At 54.9% G+C, this 16,830-nt stretch overlaps 1 protein-coding gene across 1 annotated transcript; it reads left to right on the top strand.

Moving 5' to 3' along the window:
- The first annotated feature begins 4,781 nt into the window (after positions 1-4,781).
- ZBTB3 (zinc finger and BTB domain containing 3) lies at positions 4,782-13,063 on the top strand. The gene is given in 3 exon segments (XM_038764470.1): positions 4,782-5,113; positions 10,883-11,776; positions 11,778-13,063. Coding segments are annotated over 2 exon segments (1,422 nt in total). The 5' UTR covers positions 4,782-5,113; positions 10,883-10,948; the 3' UTR covers positions 12,372-13,063.
- The last annotated feature ends 3,767 nt before the right edge of the window (positions 13,064-16,830 follow it).

The raw sequence follows: 16,830 nt of genomic DNA, 5'->3' as shown, positions 1-16,830 counted from the left end.
GCGCTTGGGAAGTACAAATTGGCAACACATAGAGACAGACCCTACCCAACAGTGGGCTCACAGTCTAAAAGGGGGAGACAGAGAACAGAACCAAACATACCAGGCTGTCCATCCATCCCCTGGCCCCCTCCTCCCTCCCCTCCCTTCTGTCCTTCTCCAGCCCAGCCCGCACCCTCTGCTCCTCCGCCACTGACCTCCTCACCGTACCTCGTTCTCGCCTGTCCCGCCATCGACCCCCGGCCCACGTCCTCCCCCTGGCCTGGAATGGCCTCCCTCTGCCCCTCCGCCAAGCTAGCTCTCTTCCTCCCTTCAAGGCCCTACTGAGCGCTCACCTCCTCCAGGAGGCCTTCCCACACTCAGCCCTCATTTTCCACTCCTCCTCCCCATCCCCCTCAACTCTGCCCTACCTCCTTCCCCTCCCCACAGCACTTGTATATACATATATGTACAGATTTATTACTCTATAATAATAGTAATAATAATGGCATTTGTTGAGCGCTTACTATGTGCAAAGCACTGTTCTAAGCGCTGGGGGGGGATACAATGTGATCAAGTTGTCCCACGTTGGGCTCACAGCCTTAATCCCCATTTTTACAGATGAGGGAACTGAGGCTCAGAGAAGTGAAGTGACTTGCCCAGGGTCACGCAGCAGACTTGTGGTGGAGCCTGGATTCGAACCCCTGACCTCTGACTCCAAAGCCCGGGCTCTTTCCACTGAGCCACGCTGCTTCTCTGTTTATTTTACTTGTACATATTGACGACTTATTTTGTTAATGATGTGCATATAGCTTCAATTCTGTTTGTTCTGACGATTTTGACACCTGTCTCCATGTTTTGTTTTGTTGTCTGTCTCCCCCTTCCAGACTGTGAGCCCGTTGGTGGGTAGGGACCGTCTCTAGATGTTGCCGACTTGGACTTCCCAAGCGCTTAATACAGCGCTGTGCACACAGGAAGCGCCCAATAAATACGATTGAATGAATGAATGAACGCGAAGCACTGTACTAAACACCGCAGAAGCAGCGAGGCCTAGTAGAAAGAGCACGGGCCTGGGAATTCGAGGCCCTGGGTTCTAAACCCTGCTCCTGCTCTTGCTGTAGGGCCTTGAGCAAATCACTTAACATCTCTGTGCCCCGGTTCTCTGTTTTGCAAAACAGGGATTCAATACCTGTTCTCCTTCCTACTTAGACTGGGAGCTCTTTGTGGGGGGACCTGATTAGCATTATTTATTTTAAGGTATTTAATTCAATCGCATTTATTTGTAAGAGTATTTGTTAAGTGTTTATTATGTGCTGAGCACTGTACTAAGCACTGGGCTAGATATAAAGTTGTCAGGTTGGACACAGTCCCTGTTCCATGTGGGACTCACAGTCCATTAACCGTCTCCTCTAAACTAAACATTCATTCAATCTTATTTATTGAGCACTTCCCTGCCCACAATGAGTTTACCATCTAGGTGGGGGGGGGGGGGGGGGGGGGGGGAACAAGACATCATTCATTCATTCAATCGTATTTATTGAGCGCTTACTGTGTGCAGAGCACAGGACTAAGCGCTTGGGAAGTACAAGTTGGCAACATATAGCAACAGTCCCTACCCAACAACGGGCTCACAGTCTAGAAATCAATACAAATAAATAAATTACAGATTCATTCATTCAGTTGTATTTATGGAGCGCTTACTGTGTGCAGAGCACTGTACTAAGCGCTTGGGAAGTCCAAGTCGGCAACATCTAGAGACAGTACCTACCCAACAACGGGCTCACAGTCTAGAAATCAATACAAATAAATAAATTACAGATTCATTCATTCATTCAATCGTATTTATGGAGCGCTTACTGTGTGCAGAGCACTGTACTAAGCGCTTGGGAAGTCCAAGTCGGCAACATCTAGAGACGATCCCTACCCAACAACGGGCTCACAGTCTAGAAGGGGGAGACAGAAAAAACAAAACAAGCAGACAGGTGTCAAAACCATTAGAATAAATAGAATTATACATATAGAAGAAGTAGGAGGGGACAAAGTGACTGCATTAAAAGCAATGGTGAAGAGTTTTTGCTTGATGTGGACGTGGATGGGCAACCACTGGAGTTTTTTCAAGGAAGGCAGTGACATGTCCTGGGTGTTTTTGTGGAAAAAAAGTACTCTACTGTATTTATCTCTCCCAGATGCTTAGTTCATTCATTCATTCATTCATTCATTCATTCAATCGTTTTTATTAAGCGCTTACTGTGGGCAGAGCACTGTACTAAGAACTCGGGAAAGTACAATACAGCAATAAAAGTGACAATCTCTGCACACAACGCGTTTACATTCATTCACTCATTCAATCGTATTTGTTGAGCGCTTACTGGATGCAGAGCACTGTACTAAGCGCTTGAGGGAGTACAATATAATAACACGGGAAGCAGCGTGGTTTAGTGGAAAGAGCACGAGTTTGGGAGTCAGAGGTCGTGGCTTCTAACCCCAGCTATGCCATTTGTCAGCTGTGTGACCTTGGGCAAGGCACTTCACTTCTCTGTGCCTCAGTTCCCTCATCTGTAAAATGGGGATGAAGACTGTGAACCCTGGTGGGACAACCTGATCACCTTGTATCTACCTCAGCGCTTAGGACAGTGCCAGGCACCTAGTAAGTGCTTAACAAATACGAACGTTATTCTTATTATTAATAATCCCGGCTCCGCCGATTGTCATCTGTGTGACTTTGGGCAAGTCACTTCACTTCTCTGGGCCTCGGTTCCCTCATCTGTAAAATGGGGATGGTGACTGTGAGCCCCACGTGGGACAACCTGATCACCTTGTACCCTCCCCAGCGCTTAGAACAGTGCTTGGCACATCTGCGTGGCTCGGTGGAAAGAGCCCGGGCTTGGGAGTCGGAGGTCGTGGGTTCAAATCCCGGCTCCGCCAACTGTCAGCTGTGTGACTTTGGGCAAGTCACTTCAGTTCTCTGGGCCTCAGTTCCCTCATCTGTAAAATGGGGATGAAGACTTTGAGCCCCCCGTGGGACAACCTGTTTACCTTGTTACCGCCCCAGCGCTTAGAACAGTGCTTTGCACATAGTAAGCGTTTAATAAATGCTATCATCATTATTGTTATTATCCATAACGAATGCTATTATTATTATTATTATTATTATTATTAAGGCAATGCGGGGGGGGGGGGCGGGCACGTCGGTCCTCAGACGACGCCCCCGGAAGTTGAGTGACAGGCCTCCTCCGCCAACCAAGAAAGACCGTGACGTCAGGTGGGCGGGGCCAGGCCGGGAGGCGGAGCCCAGCCAATCCCGCGTGGGGAGGCGTGAGCGACGGCGGCGCCCTCCAATGGGAGGGAGCGGCCGGAGCGCCCAATCCCCGTGCCGGGGGCGGGGGGTGCCCGGGGCCCCGTCCAATCGCAGGCGGGCAGGGGGAAGGGGCGGAGTCGGTCCGGCGGCTGCGGGCTTCGGGTGAGAGGGGCCTGGGGGCCGGGCCGGGCTCCTCCTGCGCTCCTCCTGCGCTCCTCCTCCTCCGGGCCGGGGGCGGCGCCATCCGGAGGGGCCCGGCCGCAGGGGGGAGCGGCCCTCCCCGGGGGACCCCGGCCGGAAGGAGGGGCGCGGGACTGACTGCCGGGGGCGGGGCTTCCGGGGCGGGGCTTCGGGAGGAGGCGGGGGCGGGGGGCGGGGCCGGGGCCTGAGGCCACGGGCCCCTCGGGGCAGGAGGAGGAGGGGCCCGACGCCTCTCCTTCCTCCTGCTCCTCCTCCTCCTCCTCCTCTCCCTCCTCCTCCTCCTCTCCCTCCTCCTCTTCCTCCTCTTCCTCCTCCTCTTCCTCCTCTCCTGTCCTCCCTCCTGTTCTTCCTCCTCCTGTCCCCCCTCCTCCTCCTCTTCTGTCCCTTCTTTTCCTCCTCCCTCCTCCTCTTCCTCTCTCCTGTCCCTCCTTTCCTTTCTCTTCTTCCTCCTCCCCTCGTCCCTCCTCCTGTCCCCTCTCCCTCCTCGTCGTCCTTTTGCTCCTCCTAGCCCTGCTCCTCCCTCCTCTCCTGTCCCTCCTCCTCTTCCTGTCCCTTCTCTCCCTCCTCCCTCCTCCTCTTGTCCCTCTTCCTCCTCCTTTCCTGTCCCTCCTCCTCCCCCTCCTCCCTCCTCCTCTTGTCCCTCTTCCTCCTCCTTTCCTGTCCCTCCCCCTCCTCCTCCTCTTCTGTCCCTTCTCTTCCTCCTCCCTCCTCCTCCTGTCCCCTCTCCCTCCTCGTCGTCCTTTTCCTCCTCCTAGCCCTCCTCCCCCTCCTGTCCCTCCCCCTCCCCCTCCTCCCTCCTCCTCTTGTCCATCTTCCTCCTCCTTTCCTGTCCCTCCCCCTCCTCCTCCTCTTCTGTCCCTTCTCTTCCTCCTCCCTCCTCCTCCTGTCCCCTCTCCCTCCTCGTCGTCCTTTTCCTCCTCCTGTTCCTCCTCCTCTTCTCCTCTGCCTCCTGTCCCTCCTCCTCGTCTTCTGTCCCTTCTCTTCTTCCTCCTCTTGTCCCTTCTCTCTCCTCCTCCTCCTCCTCCTCTCCTGTCCCTCCTCCGCGTCCTTTTCCTCCTCCTCACCCTCCTCTCCTGTCCCTCCTCCTCCTGTCCCTCCTCTCTCCTCCTCCTGTTCCTCCTCCTCTTCCTCCTTCCTCCTCCGTCTCTTCTTCCTCCTCCTGTCCCTTCTCCCTCTTCCTCCTCCTCTCCTGTCCCTCCTCGTCGTCCTTTTCCTCCTCCTAGCCCTCCCCCCCTCCTGTCCCTCTTCCTCCTCCCCCTCTCCCTCCTCTCTCCTGTTCCTCCTCCTCTTCTCCTCCTCCCCCACCTCCTCCTCCTGTTCTCCGTCCTCCCCATCCCTCCTGCTCCTCCTCCTCCTCCTCCTCAGGACACCATCCCGTCCCACCCCTAAAGTGGGAACCCAGCACGGGCGGGCGGGAGGGAACACACACCTTAGCTTCATTCAGGATGAAGGGGCCCCTCAGTAGTGGTCCTCCTCCTCCTCCTCTTCCTCCTCCTCCTCCTCCTCCTCCTCGGGGCGGGGGGTCTTAACCTCCCCCTGGGGGCCGGGCACTGGACTCAGCGCTGAGGTGATCGCAGTAACAGTTGGGCTATTTGTTAAACGCTCACCGTGGGCCCGGGCACTGGACTCAGCGCTGAGGTAATCAGAATAATTGGGGTATTTAAGCTAAGCCCTCCCTGGGGGCCGGGCACTGGACTAATAATAATTTTGGCATTTGTTAAGCGCTTACTATGTGCCAAGCACCGTTCTAAGCGCCGGGGGAGATACGACGTCATCAGGCTGTCCCACTGGGGGCTCACAGTCTTCATCCCCATTTTGCAGATGAGGTCGCTGAGGCCCAGAGAAGTGAAGTGACTCGCCCACAGTCACACAGCTGACAAGTGGCGGAGCTGGGATTTGAACCCGTGACCTCGGACTCCAGAGCCCGGACTCCCCACTGAGCCTCGCTGCTGGGGTAGTAATAATCACAATTGTGGGATCCATTAAGCGCTTACTATGTGCCAGGCACTGGACTAAGCGCTGGGGTAATAATAATAATGATCGTGAATCGTGGTATTTGTTAAGCACTTACCATGTGCTAGGGCCTGGACTAAATGCCGAGGTAATCATAATAATTGGGGTATTTGTTAAGCGCTTACTATATGCCGGGCACTGGACTGAGCGCTGGGGTAGTAATAATAATTGTGGTATTTGTTAAGCGCTTACTTTGTGCCAGGCACTGGACGAAGTGCTGGGGTAACGATAATAATAATTGGGGTATTTGTTAAGCGCTTACTATGTGCCGGGCACTGGACTGAGCGCTGGGGTAACAATAATAATAATTGGGGTATTTGTTAAGCACTTACTTTGTGCCAGGCACTGGACTGAGCACTGGGGTAACGATAATAATAATTGAGGTATTTGTTAAGCGCTTACTATGTGCCGGGCACTGGACTGAGCGCTGGGGTAGTAATGATAATTGCGGTATTTGTTAAGCGCTTACTTTGTGCCAGGCACTGGACGAAGCGCTGGGGTAACGATAACAATAATTGTGGTTTTTGTTAAGCATCTGCTATGTGCTAGGCACTGGACTAAACGCTGAAGTAATAATAATTGGGGTATTCGTTAAGCGCCTACTACGGGACTAAGCACTGGGATGGGCCAGGAACTGGACGAGGCGCTAGGGTAACGATAATAAGAATTGGGGTATCTGTCAAGCGCTTACTCTGTGTCAGGCACTGTACTGAGCGCAGGGATGATAGTAATGATAATAATAATAATAATGATAATGATGGCATTTATTAAGCGCTTGCTATGTGCAAAGCACTGTTCTAAGCGCTGGGGAGATTACAAGGCGATCAGGTTGTCCCACTGGGGGCTCACAGTCTTCATCCCCATTTCTACAGATGAGGGAACTGGGGCCCAGAGAAGTTAAGTGACTTGCCCAGGGTCACACAGCTGACAAGTGGCGGAGCCGGGATTTGAACCCACGACCTCTGACTCCAAAGCCCGGGCTCTTTCCACTGAGCCATGCTGATAATCGTGGCATTTGTTAAGCGCTTAAATCTTGCCAGGCACTGGACAAGACGCTGGGATGGGCCAGGCCCTGGATGAAGCGCTGGGGTAATCGTAATAATAATTGTGGTACTCGTTCAGCGCTTACTATGTACCAGGCGCTGTACTCAGCGCTGGGGTAACGATAATAACAATAAATTGTGGTGTTTGATAAGTGCTTACTACTTGGGGTAGTAATGATAACTGCGGTATTTGTTAAGCAGCGTGGCGTGGTAGAAAGAGAACGGGCTTGGGGTCTGATCCCGGCTTTGCCACTTAATTAATTAATAATGGCATTTGTTAAGCGCTTACTATGTGCAAAGCATCATCATCATCATCAATCGTATTTATTGAGCACTGACTATGTGCAGAGCACTGTACTAAGCGCTTGGGAAGTACAAATTGGCAACATCTAGAGACAGTCCCTACCCAACAGTGGGCTCACAGTCTAGAAGGGGGAGACAGAGAACGAAACCAAACATACTAACAAAATAAAATAAATAGGATAGACATGTACAAGTAAAATAAATAGAGTAATAAATCTGTACAAACATATATACATATATACAGGTGCTGTGGGGAAGGGAAGGAGGTAAGATGGGGGCACTGTTCTAAGCGCCCGGGGGGGCTGCGAGGTGATCAGGTTGTCCCACGGGGGGCTCACAGTCGTAATCCCCATTTTACAGATGAGATAACTGAGGCCCAGAGAAGTTGCCCAAAGTCACACAGCAGACATGCGGCGGAGCGGGGATTCGAACCCACGACCCCTGCCTCCAAAGCCCGGGCTCCTTCCACCGAGCCCCGCTGCTTCACTTGTCGGCTGCGTGGCCTTGGGCGTGTCACCTGGCCTCCCTGTGCCTCGGTTCCCTCACCTGGAAGATGGGGAGCGGGACGGCGAGCCCCGCGGGGGACGGGGACCGTGTCCGACCTGACGAGGAGCGGAGTGGCTCGGTGGAAAGAGCCCGGGCTTTGGAGTCAGAGGTCGTGGGTTCGAGCCCCGGCGGCGCCACTCGTCAGCTGGGTGACTGGGCGAGTCACTTGGCGAAAAGCAGCGTGGCTCGGTGGAAAGAGCCCGGGCTTTGGAGTCAGAGGTCAGGGGTTCGAATCCCTGCTCCGTCACTTGTCAGCTGGGTGACTTCTCTGCGCCTCCGTTCCCTCATCTGGAAAATGGGGATGAAGACCGTGAGCCCCTCGTGGGGCAACCTTGTATCCTCCCCAGCGCTTAGAACAGTGCTGTGCACATAGTAAGCGCTTAATAAATGCCATTATTATTATTATTATGTGGTCCTCAGTTCCCTCATCTGGAAAATGGGGATGAAGACTGGGAGCCTCCCGTGAGACCACCTGATCACCTTGTAACCTCCCCGGCGCTTAGAACCGTGCTGTGCACATAGTAAGCGCTTAATAAATGCCATCGTTATTATTATTATTACTATTCTGTGGGCCTCAGTTCCCTCATCTGGAAAACGGGGATGAAGACTGGGAACCTCCCATGAGACCACCTGATCACCTTGTAACCTCCCCGGCGCTTAGAACCGTGCTTTGCGCATAGTAAGCGCTCAACAAACACCATTATTATTATTATTATCATTACCGCCTTGCGTCCCCCCGGTGCTTGGTAAGTGCTGAACAAATCCCACCATCCTTATCGTTACCGAGTGCTTACCGCGTGGCAGGCTTAGAGCAGCGTGCGCGCCATCCTCGTCATCATTATTATTAATCAATCGATCAATCGGATTTATTGAGCCCATTGACGAGAAACGGTCTAGGAGGAAACGAGAAGTGTAAAGTTAAAGTGCAAGCACTTAAGCTCGCTCTCTTCCTCCCTTCAAGGCCCTGCTGAGAGCTCACCTCCTCCAGGAGGCCTTCCCAGACTGAGCCCCTTCCTTCCTCTCCCCCTCGTCCCCCTCTCCATCCCCCCGTCTTACCTCCTTCCCTTCCCCACAGCACCTGTATATACGTATATATGGTTGTACGTATTTATTACCCTATTTATTTATTTTTATTTTACTTGTACCTATCTATTCTATTTATTTTATTTTGTTAGTATGTTTGGTTTTGTTGTCTGTCTTCCCCCTTTTAGACTGTGAGCCCGCCGTTGGGTAGGGACCGCCTCTAGATGTTGCCAATTTGTCCTTCCCAAGCGCTTAGTCCAGTGCTCTGCACATAGTGAGCGCTCAATAAATACGGTTGATGATGATGATTGAGCGCTTCCTGTGGGCAGAGCACTGTACTGAGCGCTTGGGAAGTACAAGCTGGCAAGATATTGTGATTATTTTAGACTTTTAGACTGTGAGCCCACTGTTGGGTAGGGACTGTCTCTATGTGTTGCCAATTTGTCCTTCCCAAGCGCTTAGTCCAGTGCTCTGCACATAGTGAGCGCTCAATAAATACGATTGATGATGATGATTGAGCGCTTCCTGTGGGCAGAGCACTGTACTGAGCGCTTGGGAAGTACAAGCTGGCAAGATATTGTGATTATTTTAGACTTTTAGACTGTGAGCCCACTGTTGGGTAGGGACTGTCTCTATGTGTTGCCAATTTGTCCTTCCCAAGCGCTCAGTCCAGTGCTCTGCACATAGTGAGCGCTCAATAAATACGATTGATGATGATGATTGAGCGCTTCCTGTGGGCAGAGCACTGTACTGAGCGCTTGGGAAGTACAAGCTGGCAAGATATTGTGATTATTTTAGACTTTTAGACGACTGTGAGCCCACTGTTGGGTAGGGACTGTCTCTATGTGTTGCCAGTTTGTCCTTCCCAAGCGCTCAGTCCAGTGCTCTGCACATAGTGAGCGCTCAATAAATACGATTGACGATGATGATTGAGCGCTTCCTGTGGGCAGAGCACTGTACTGAGCGCTTGGGAAGTACAAGCTGGCAAGATATTGTGATTATTTTAGACTTTTAGACGACTGTGAGCCCACTGTTGGGTAGGGACTGTCTCTATGTGTTGCCAGTTTGTCCTTCCCAAGCGCTCAGTCCAGTGCTCTGCACATAGTGAGCGCTCAATAAATACGATTGACGATGATGATTGAGCGCTTCCTGTGGGCAGAGCACTGTACTGAGCGCTTGGGAAGTACAAGCTGGCAAGATATTGTGATTATTTTAGACTTTTAGACGACTGTGAGCCCACTGTTGGGTAGGGACTGTCTCTATGTGTTGCCAATTTGTCCTTCCCAAGCGCTCAGTCCAGTGCTCTGCACATAGTGAGCGCTCAATAAATACGATTGACGATGATGATTGAGCGCTTCCTGTGGGCAGAGCACTGTACTGAGCGCTTGGGAAGTACAAGCTGGCAAGATATTGTGATTATTTTAGACTTTTAGACTGTGAGCCCACTGTTGGGTAGGGACTGTCTCTATGTGTTGCCAATTTGTCCTTCCCAAGCGCTCAGTCCAGTGCTCTGCACATAGTGAGCGCTCAATAAATACGATTGATGATGATGATTGAGCGCTTCCTGTGGGCAGAGCACTGTACTGAGCGCTTGGGAAGTACAAGCTGGCAAGATATTGTGATTATTTTAGACTTTTAGACTGTGAGCCCACTGTTGGGTAGGGACTGTCTCTATGTGTTGCCAGTTTGTCCTTCCCAAGCGCTCAGTCCAGTGCTCTGCACATAGTGAGCGCTCAATAAATACGATTGATGATGATGATTGAGCGCTTCCTGTGGGCAGAGCACTGTACTGAGCGCTTGGGAAGTACAAGCTGGCAAGATATTGTGATTATTTTAGACTTTTAGACTGTGAGCCCACTGTTGGGTAGGGACTGTCTCTATGTGTTGCCAGTTTGTCCTTCCCAAGCGCTCAGTCCAGTGCTCTGCACATAGTGAGCGCTCAATAAATACGATTGACGATGATGATTGAGCGCTTCCTGTGGGCAGAGCACTGTACTGAGCGCTTGGGAAGTACAAGCTGGCAAGATATTGTGATTATTTTAGACTTTTAGACTGTGAGCCCACTGTTGGGTAGGGACTGTCTCTATGTGTTGCCAATTTGTCCTTCCCAAGCGCTTAGTCCAGTGCTCTGCACATAGTGAGCGCTCAATAAATACGATTGACGATGATGATTGAGCGCTTCCTGTGGGCAGAGCACTGTACTGAGCGCTTGGGAAGTACAAGCTGGCAAGATATTGTGATTATTTTAGACTGTGAGCCCACTGTTGGGTAGGGACTGTCTCTATGTGTTGCCAATTTGTCCTTCCCAAGCGCTCAGTCCAGTGCTCTGCACATAGTAAGCGCTCAATAAATACGATTGATTGATTGATTGATTATTATCAAGCACCGGGGTGGGGCCGAGCGATGGGGCCGGACGGAGTCCCCGTCTCGGGGGGCCGAGTGACCCCCCAGCGCGGCCCCCGGTCCCCTCTCCCTGCAGGGTGACGCCGCCGCCGCCGCCGCCGTCCTCGCCGTCCCCGTCCCCCCGCGCCGCCGGGGAGGTGCCATGGAGTTCCCGGAGCACAGCCAGCAGCTGCTGCAGAGCCTGCGGGAGCAGCGGGCGCAAGGCTTCCTGTGCGACTGCACGGTGCTGGTGGGCAGCACGCGGTTCCTGGCCCACCGCGCCGTGCTGGCCTCCTGCAGCCCCTTCTTCCAGCTGTTCTACAAGGAGCGCGAGCTGGACAAGCGGGACCTGGTGTGCATCCACAACGAGATCGTCACGGCCCCCGCCTTCGGCCTGCTGCTGGACTTCATGTACGCGGGGCGGCTGGCCCTCCGGGGCGACACGCCCGTGGAGGACGTGCTGGCCGCTGCCAGCTACCTGCACATGAACGACATCGTCAAGGTGTGCAAGCGGCGGCTGCAGGCCCGGGCCCTGGCCGAGGCCGACAGCACCAAGAAGGAGGAGGAGCCCGGCCCGGCGCCGCGGCCCCCGGCTTCCGAGGGCCTGCCCGCCGCCGGTGCCGCCGCCGGTGCCGCCGCCGCCCGGGGCCCCCCGCCCGAGGCCCCGTTCCGCAGGAACAAGGAAGAGTGGAAGAGCTCGGCGCCGGCCCTCCCCGCCGGCCCTCCCGCGCCCGAGGAGCCTCCGGTCCCCGACGGGGCGGACACCACCCAGCCGGGCATGGAGGGCGACCCCCCGCACCCCCGGGCCCCCCAGCTGCCGCCCCCGCCGCTGGCCGAGGCGTCCCTGTCCAGCCCCAGCAGCTCCACGGAGACCCTCCCCGCCGCCTGCTTCCCGGCCGTCCCGGCGGAGGCCCCCCTGGAGCCGGGGCCGCGGGCCGGCGGGGGGCCCCCGGAGGCCTTCTACCCGCCCCCCCCCGCCGCCGCCGCCGGCGGCCCGGGCCGAGGCGGAGCGGGTGCAGGTGAAGGTCGAGGCGATCGTCATCTCGGACGAGGAGCCGGACGGCCCCGAGGAGAGGCCCGAGGGGCCGCTGGCGCCCGGCGAAGGGCTCTGCGGCGGGCGCCACCCCCCAGCCGAGGCCTTCGAGGAGCCCGGGGGCCCGGGGCTGGACGAGGTGGGGCCGGCTGACCACTTCCTGCCCCCCGACCCTCACCTGCCCTACCACCTGATGCCGCCGGGCCCCGGGCAGTACCACCCGGGGCTGGTGACGCCCCCGCCGCCCGCCGCCGCCGCCGGCGGCGGCCTGCACGAGCCCCTCTACCTGCCGCCGGAGTACGAGGCGGCCCCCGGGGGCTTCGGCGTCTTCGCCGAGGACGTGCCCACCTGTAAGACCTGCGGGAAGACCTTCTCCTGCTCCTACACGCTGAGGCGGCACGCCACGGTGCACACGCGCGAGCGGCCCTACGAGTGCCGCTACTGCCTGCGCAGCTACACCCAGTCGGGGGACCTGTACCGCCACATCCGCAAGGCTCACAACGAAGACCTGGCCAAACGCAGCAAGCCCGATCCCGAAACCGCCCCCTCCTAGGGGCCCGGCCCCCCCCGAACCGGGCTTCAGACGGGCCGAGGTGCCCCGGCGGCCCTTGGCACCCGCTCGGGGGACGCATCCCGACGCCGCCCAGAATTGGGGGCCGACGCTGGGATTTCCCCTCCTTGTCCTCGTTTGCGGGCGGGCGCGGGATGCCGTCCCGAGGAACGGGTCACCCCGAAACAGCGGGATGCCGAGCTCATAGGGCCCCATCTCCACCTGCCACCTTCCGTCGCCGCAGGAGGGTCCGGGGACGGATAAATCCAGACGTCAGGGTGCGATCTCCCCGTCGCCGCAGACTCTCCAGGTCACCACCCCCCCGTCAGAAGCCTCACCGCCATCCATCCCTCGTGCGGGCACCCTCGCCGCCCGCCCCGCGCCCCGGTTCCTTTTCAGGCCCGCGGTCCGGAGGATGAGGCGAGCGGGGCTTTCTCCGAACCGGCGTTTCTGGGGGTCCGCCTGGCTCATCCTGAATCCCCCAGACCTCCCGAGGGTTGGGCATCCCGATCCCGGGGGCCGGCCTCTCGAGGAGCGGGGAAGCGGATCGGCCGGGGGAAAGGGAGCCGGAGGTCACTCTCGCTGGGGAAATGTGAAAGCAGATGGGCGAGCCCCGGGACGGAGGGACGCCGTGTATCTTGTTCCTGGGCTCGGCCCGGAGGAAGCGCTTAAATAAATACCGTAACCGTAAAAGAGCAGTCGCTTGGGCGAGTGGATGCTGGCGTTTTAATCCGGACGGCCGACGGATCCTTTAGGGTGGGCATTGAACGGGCAGGGCGACCCGCTTTGACCATTAAAAGGTCTCCGTGACTCGGTCACAAGGTGACGGGTGGTTATCGTGTAGCCCTGAGAACCGTTCCCCTGGGGTCGGGGAAAGGACCAAATGCTCCCCTACTACGGGAAGCGGGTCCTGGGGGAGGAAATACCAGCCGAGCGAGCGTGTTAGGGTTCTTGCATCTCTTGACCTGGTTCTCCTTGGCAGATATTTATTCGGCGCTTAGAACAGTGCTTTGCACACAGTAAGCGCTTAACAAATGCCATTATTATTATTATATTTATGGACGGTGTAATAATTTTGCCCGCGTTGAGCGTATTATTTGGCCGCGTGGGCCAGGGATGGGGGCCGGGCCCTGCCGTGGATATGTCTTATGATAATAATGGCATTTGTTAACCAACCAGTCGTATTTATTGAGCGCTTACTGTGTGCAGAGCGCACATCTTACCCCCCATCTTACCTCCTTCCCTTCCCCACAGCACCTGTATATATGGTTGTACATATTTATTACTCAATTTATTTTACTTGTACATTTCTATCCTATTTATTTTATTTTGTTGGTATGTTTGGTTTTGTTCTCTGTCTCCCCCTTTTAGACTGTGAGCCCACTGTTGGGCAGGGACTGTCTCTATGTGTTGCCAATTTGTACTTCCCAAGCGCTCAGTACAGTGCTCTGCACATAGTAAGCGCTCAATAAATACGATTGATTGATTGATTGATTGGACTAAGCGCTTGGGAAGTACAAGCTGGCAATCTATAGAGACGGTCCCTACCCAACAGTGGGCTCGCAGTCTAGAAGGGGGAAGACAGAGAACAAAAGCAAACCTACTAACAAAATAAAATAAACAGAATAGATGTGTACAAGTGAAATAAATAAATAGAGTAATAAGTATGTACAAATAAAATAGACTAGATATGTACAAGTAAAATAAATAAATAAGTAGAGTAATAAATATGTATATGTATGTATGTATATACATATATACAGGTGGTCTGACCCTGGTGGCACCGGAGCCTCTGGGGGTCCGGAGAGCCAAGGGCCGGGGAAACTGAGGCAGGGGCGGTTCTGGGAGGAGCCAGAGGTCCCAGCTCAGTCCCCGCCCGCTCCCCTTCCCCTTCCTCCCGGTTTTCGTGGGCTGCCGCAGTGAGCCCACTGTTGGGTAGGGACCGTCTCCATCTGCTGCCAACTTGTACTTCCCAAGCGCCTAGTACAGTGCTCTGCACACAGCAAGCGCCCAATAAATACGATTGGATGAATGAATGTTGGCCCATTGGACCAATAATGGCATTTGTTAAGCGCTTACTATGTGCAAAGCACTGTTCTAAGCGCTGTGGGGGGGGGATGCAAGGTGATCAGGTTGCCCCACGTGAGGCTCACAGTCTTAATCCCTATTTTCCAGATGAGGTAACGAGGGTCAGAGAAGTTAAGTGACTTGCCCAAGGTCACACAGCAGGCATGTGGCAGAGCTGGCATTCGAACCCATGACCTCTGACTCCAAAGCCCGGGCTCTTTCCACTGAGCCACACATATGTCTTATAATAATAATGGCATTTGTTAAGCGCTTACTATGTGCAAAGCACTGTTCTAAGCGCTGTGGGGGGGGGATGCGAGGTGATCAGGTTGTCCCACGTGGGGCTCACAGTCTTCATCCCCATTTTACAGATGAGGTAACGAGGCTCAGAGAAGTTAAGGGACTTGCCCAAGGTCACACAGCAGGCGTGTGGCGGAGCCGGGATTCGAAGCCACGACCCCTGACTCCAAAGCCCGGGCTCTTTCCACTGAGCCACACATATGTCTTATAATAATAGTGGCATTTGTTAAGCGCTTACTATGTGCAAAGCACTGTTCTAAGCGCTGTGGGGGGGGGGATGCGAGGTGATCAGGTTGTCCCACGTGGGGCTCACAGTCTTCATCCCCATTTTACAGATGAGGTAACGAGGCTCAGAGAAGTTAAGGGACTTGCCCAAGGTCACACAGCAGGCGTGTGGCGGAGCGGGGATTCGAACCCACGACCCCCAACTCCAAAGCCTGGGCTCTTTCCACTGAGCCACGCATATGTCTTATAATAATAATGGCATTTGTTAAGCGCTTACTATGTGCACAGCACTGTTCTAAGCGCTGCGGGGGGGGGGATGCAAGGTGATCAGGTTGCCCCACGTGGGGCTCACAGTCTCCATCCCCATTTTCCAGATGAGGTAACGAGGCTCAGAGAAGTTAAGGGACTTGCCCGAGGTCACACAGCAGGCGTGTGGCGGAGCGGGGATTCGAACCCACGACCCCTGACTCCAAAGCCCGGGCTCTTTCCACTGAGCCACACATATGTCTTATAACAATAATGGCATTTGTTAAGCACTTACTATGTGCACAGCACTGTTCTAAGCGCTGCGGGGGGGGATGCAAGGTGATCAGGTTGCCCCACGTGGGGCTCACAGTCTTTCCCCATTTTCCAGATGAGGTAACGAGGCACAGAGAAGTTAAGTGACTTGCCCGAGGTCACACAGCAGGTATGTGGCGGAGCCAGGATTCGAACTCCGGGCTGACTCCAAAGCCCGGGCTGTCTCCACGGAGCCACGCTGCTGCCCACCGGCCGCTCCCCGCTCCCACAAGCAGCTCCCGGGGACACCCGTTCCACCCGCCCGGTTAAAGACATTTTTTAACCGGCGGCTCCGGCCGTATTACGATTTTAGCGGGGGGCTCTTCGGCCCGGCTTGCCCTGCCATCGGACTGGGTGGGGGGCACCGGGGGTGGTCGACGCGAGCCAAGAAGGGGACCGACGGGAGGACGGGAGTTATTGACGGGAGAAAAGCCGGGGTGCCGGGGCCCGACTGACTTTTGTTCTTTCTCCCGTACTTCATCCCCTGTCCCTATTCTCTCCTCCTTCAACTCAAAAAGAGGAATAATAATAATAATAATGATGGCATTTGTTAAGCGCTTACTATGTGCGGAGCACTGTTCTAAGCGCTGGGGGGAGATCTCCCGTACTTCATCCCCCGTCCCTTTTCTCTCCTCCTTCAACTCAAAAAGAGGAATAATAATAATAATAATGATGGCATTTGTTAAGCGCTTACTATGTGCGGAGCACTGTTCTAAGCGCTGTGGGGAGATCTCCCGTACTTCATCCCCCGTCCCTTTTCTCTCCTCCTTCAACTCGAAAAGAGGAACAATAATAATAATAATAATGATGATGGCATTTGTTAAGCGCTTACTATGTGCGGAGCGCTGCTCTAAGCGCTGGGGGGAGATACAAGGTGATCAAGTTGTCCCACGTGGGGCTCACAGTCTTAATCCCCATTTTCCAGACGAGGTAACTGAGGCTCAGAGAAGTGAAGCGACTTGCCCAAGGTCACACAGGGGACATGTGGCGGAGCTGGGATTCGAACCCACGACCCCCGGCTCCAAAGCCCGGGCTCTTTCCACTGAGCCACGCTGAATGAGACCCCCGGGCCGACGGCCTGAGGAACGAACCGTTTTACAGTTGGGGAAACTGAGGCGCAGGGCTTTTCACTGACTGGCCCAAGATCACCTATAGCGAGCGGTGAAGTCAGGATTAGAACCCAGGTCCCCCCAGGCTTTCCCTCAGTCCACGCTGTGGTGTGGTATCGTCCGATTCCTGAGCAACTTGCTCTGGCCGACCCGCTGTATTACCCTCTGTCATCATCGATGGCATTTGAGTGCTTACTGTGTGC

This window comes from Tachyglossus aculeatus, chromosome 22, assembly GCF_015852505.1.
Source record: "Tachyglossus aculeatus isolate mTacAcu1 chromosome 22, mTacAcu1.pri, whole genome shotgun sequence".
NCBI lineage: Eukaryota > Metazoa > Chordata > Mammalia > Monotremata > Tachyglossidae > Tachyglossus > Tachyglossus aculeatus.
The sequence above is the reverse complement of the archived record's forward strand: the minus strand, read 5'-3'. Positions and strand labels throughout refer to the sequence as shown.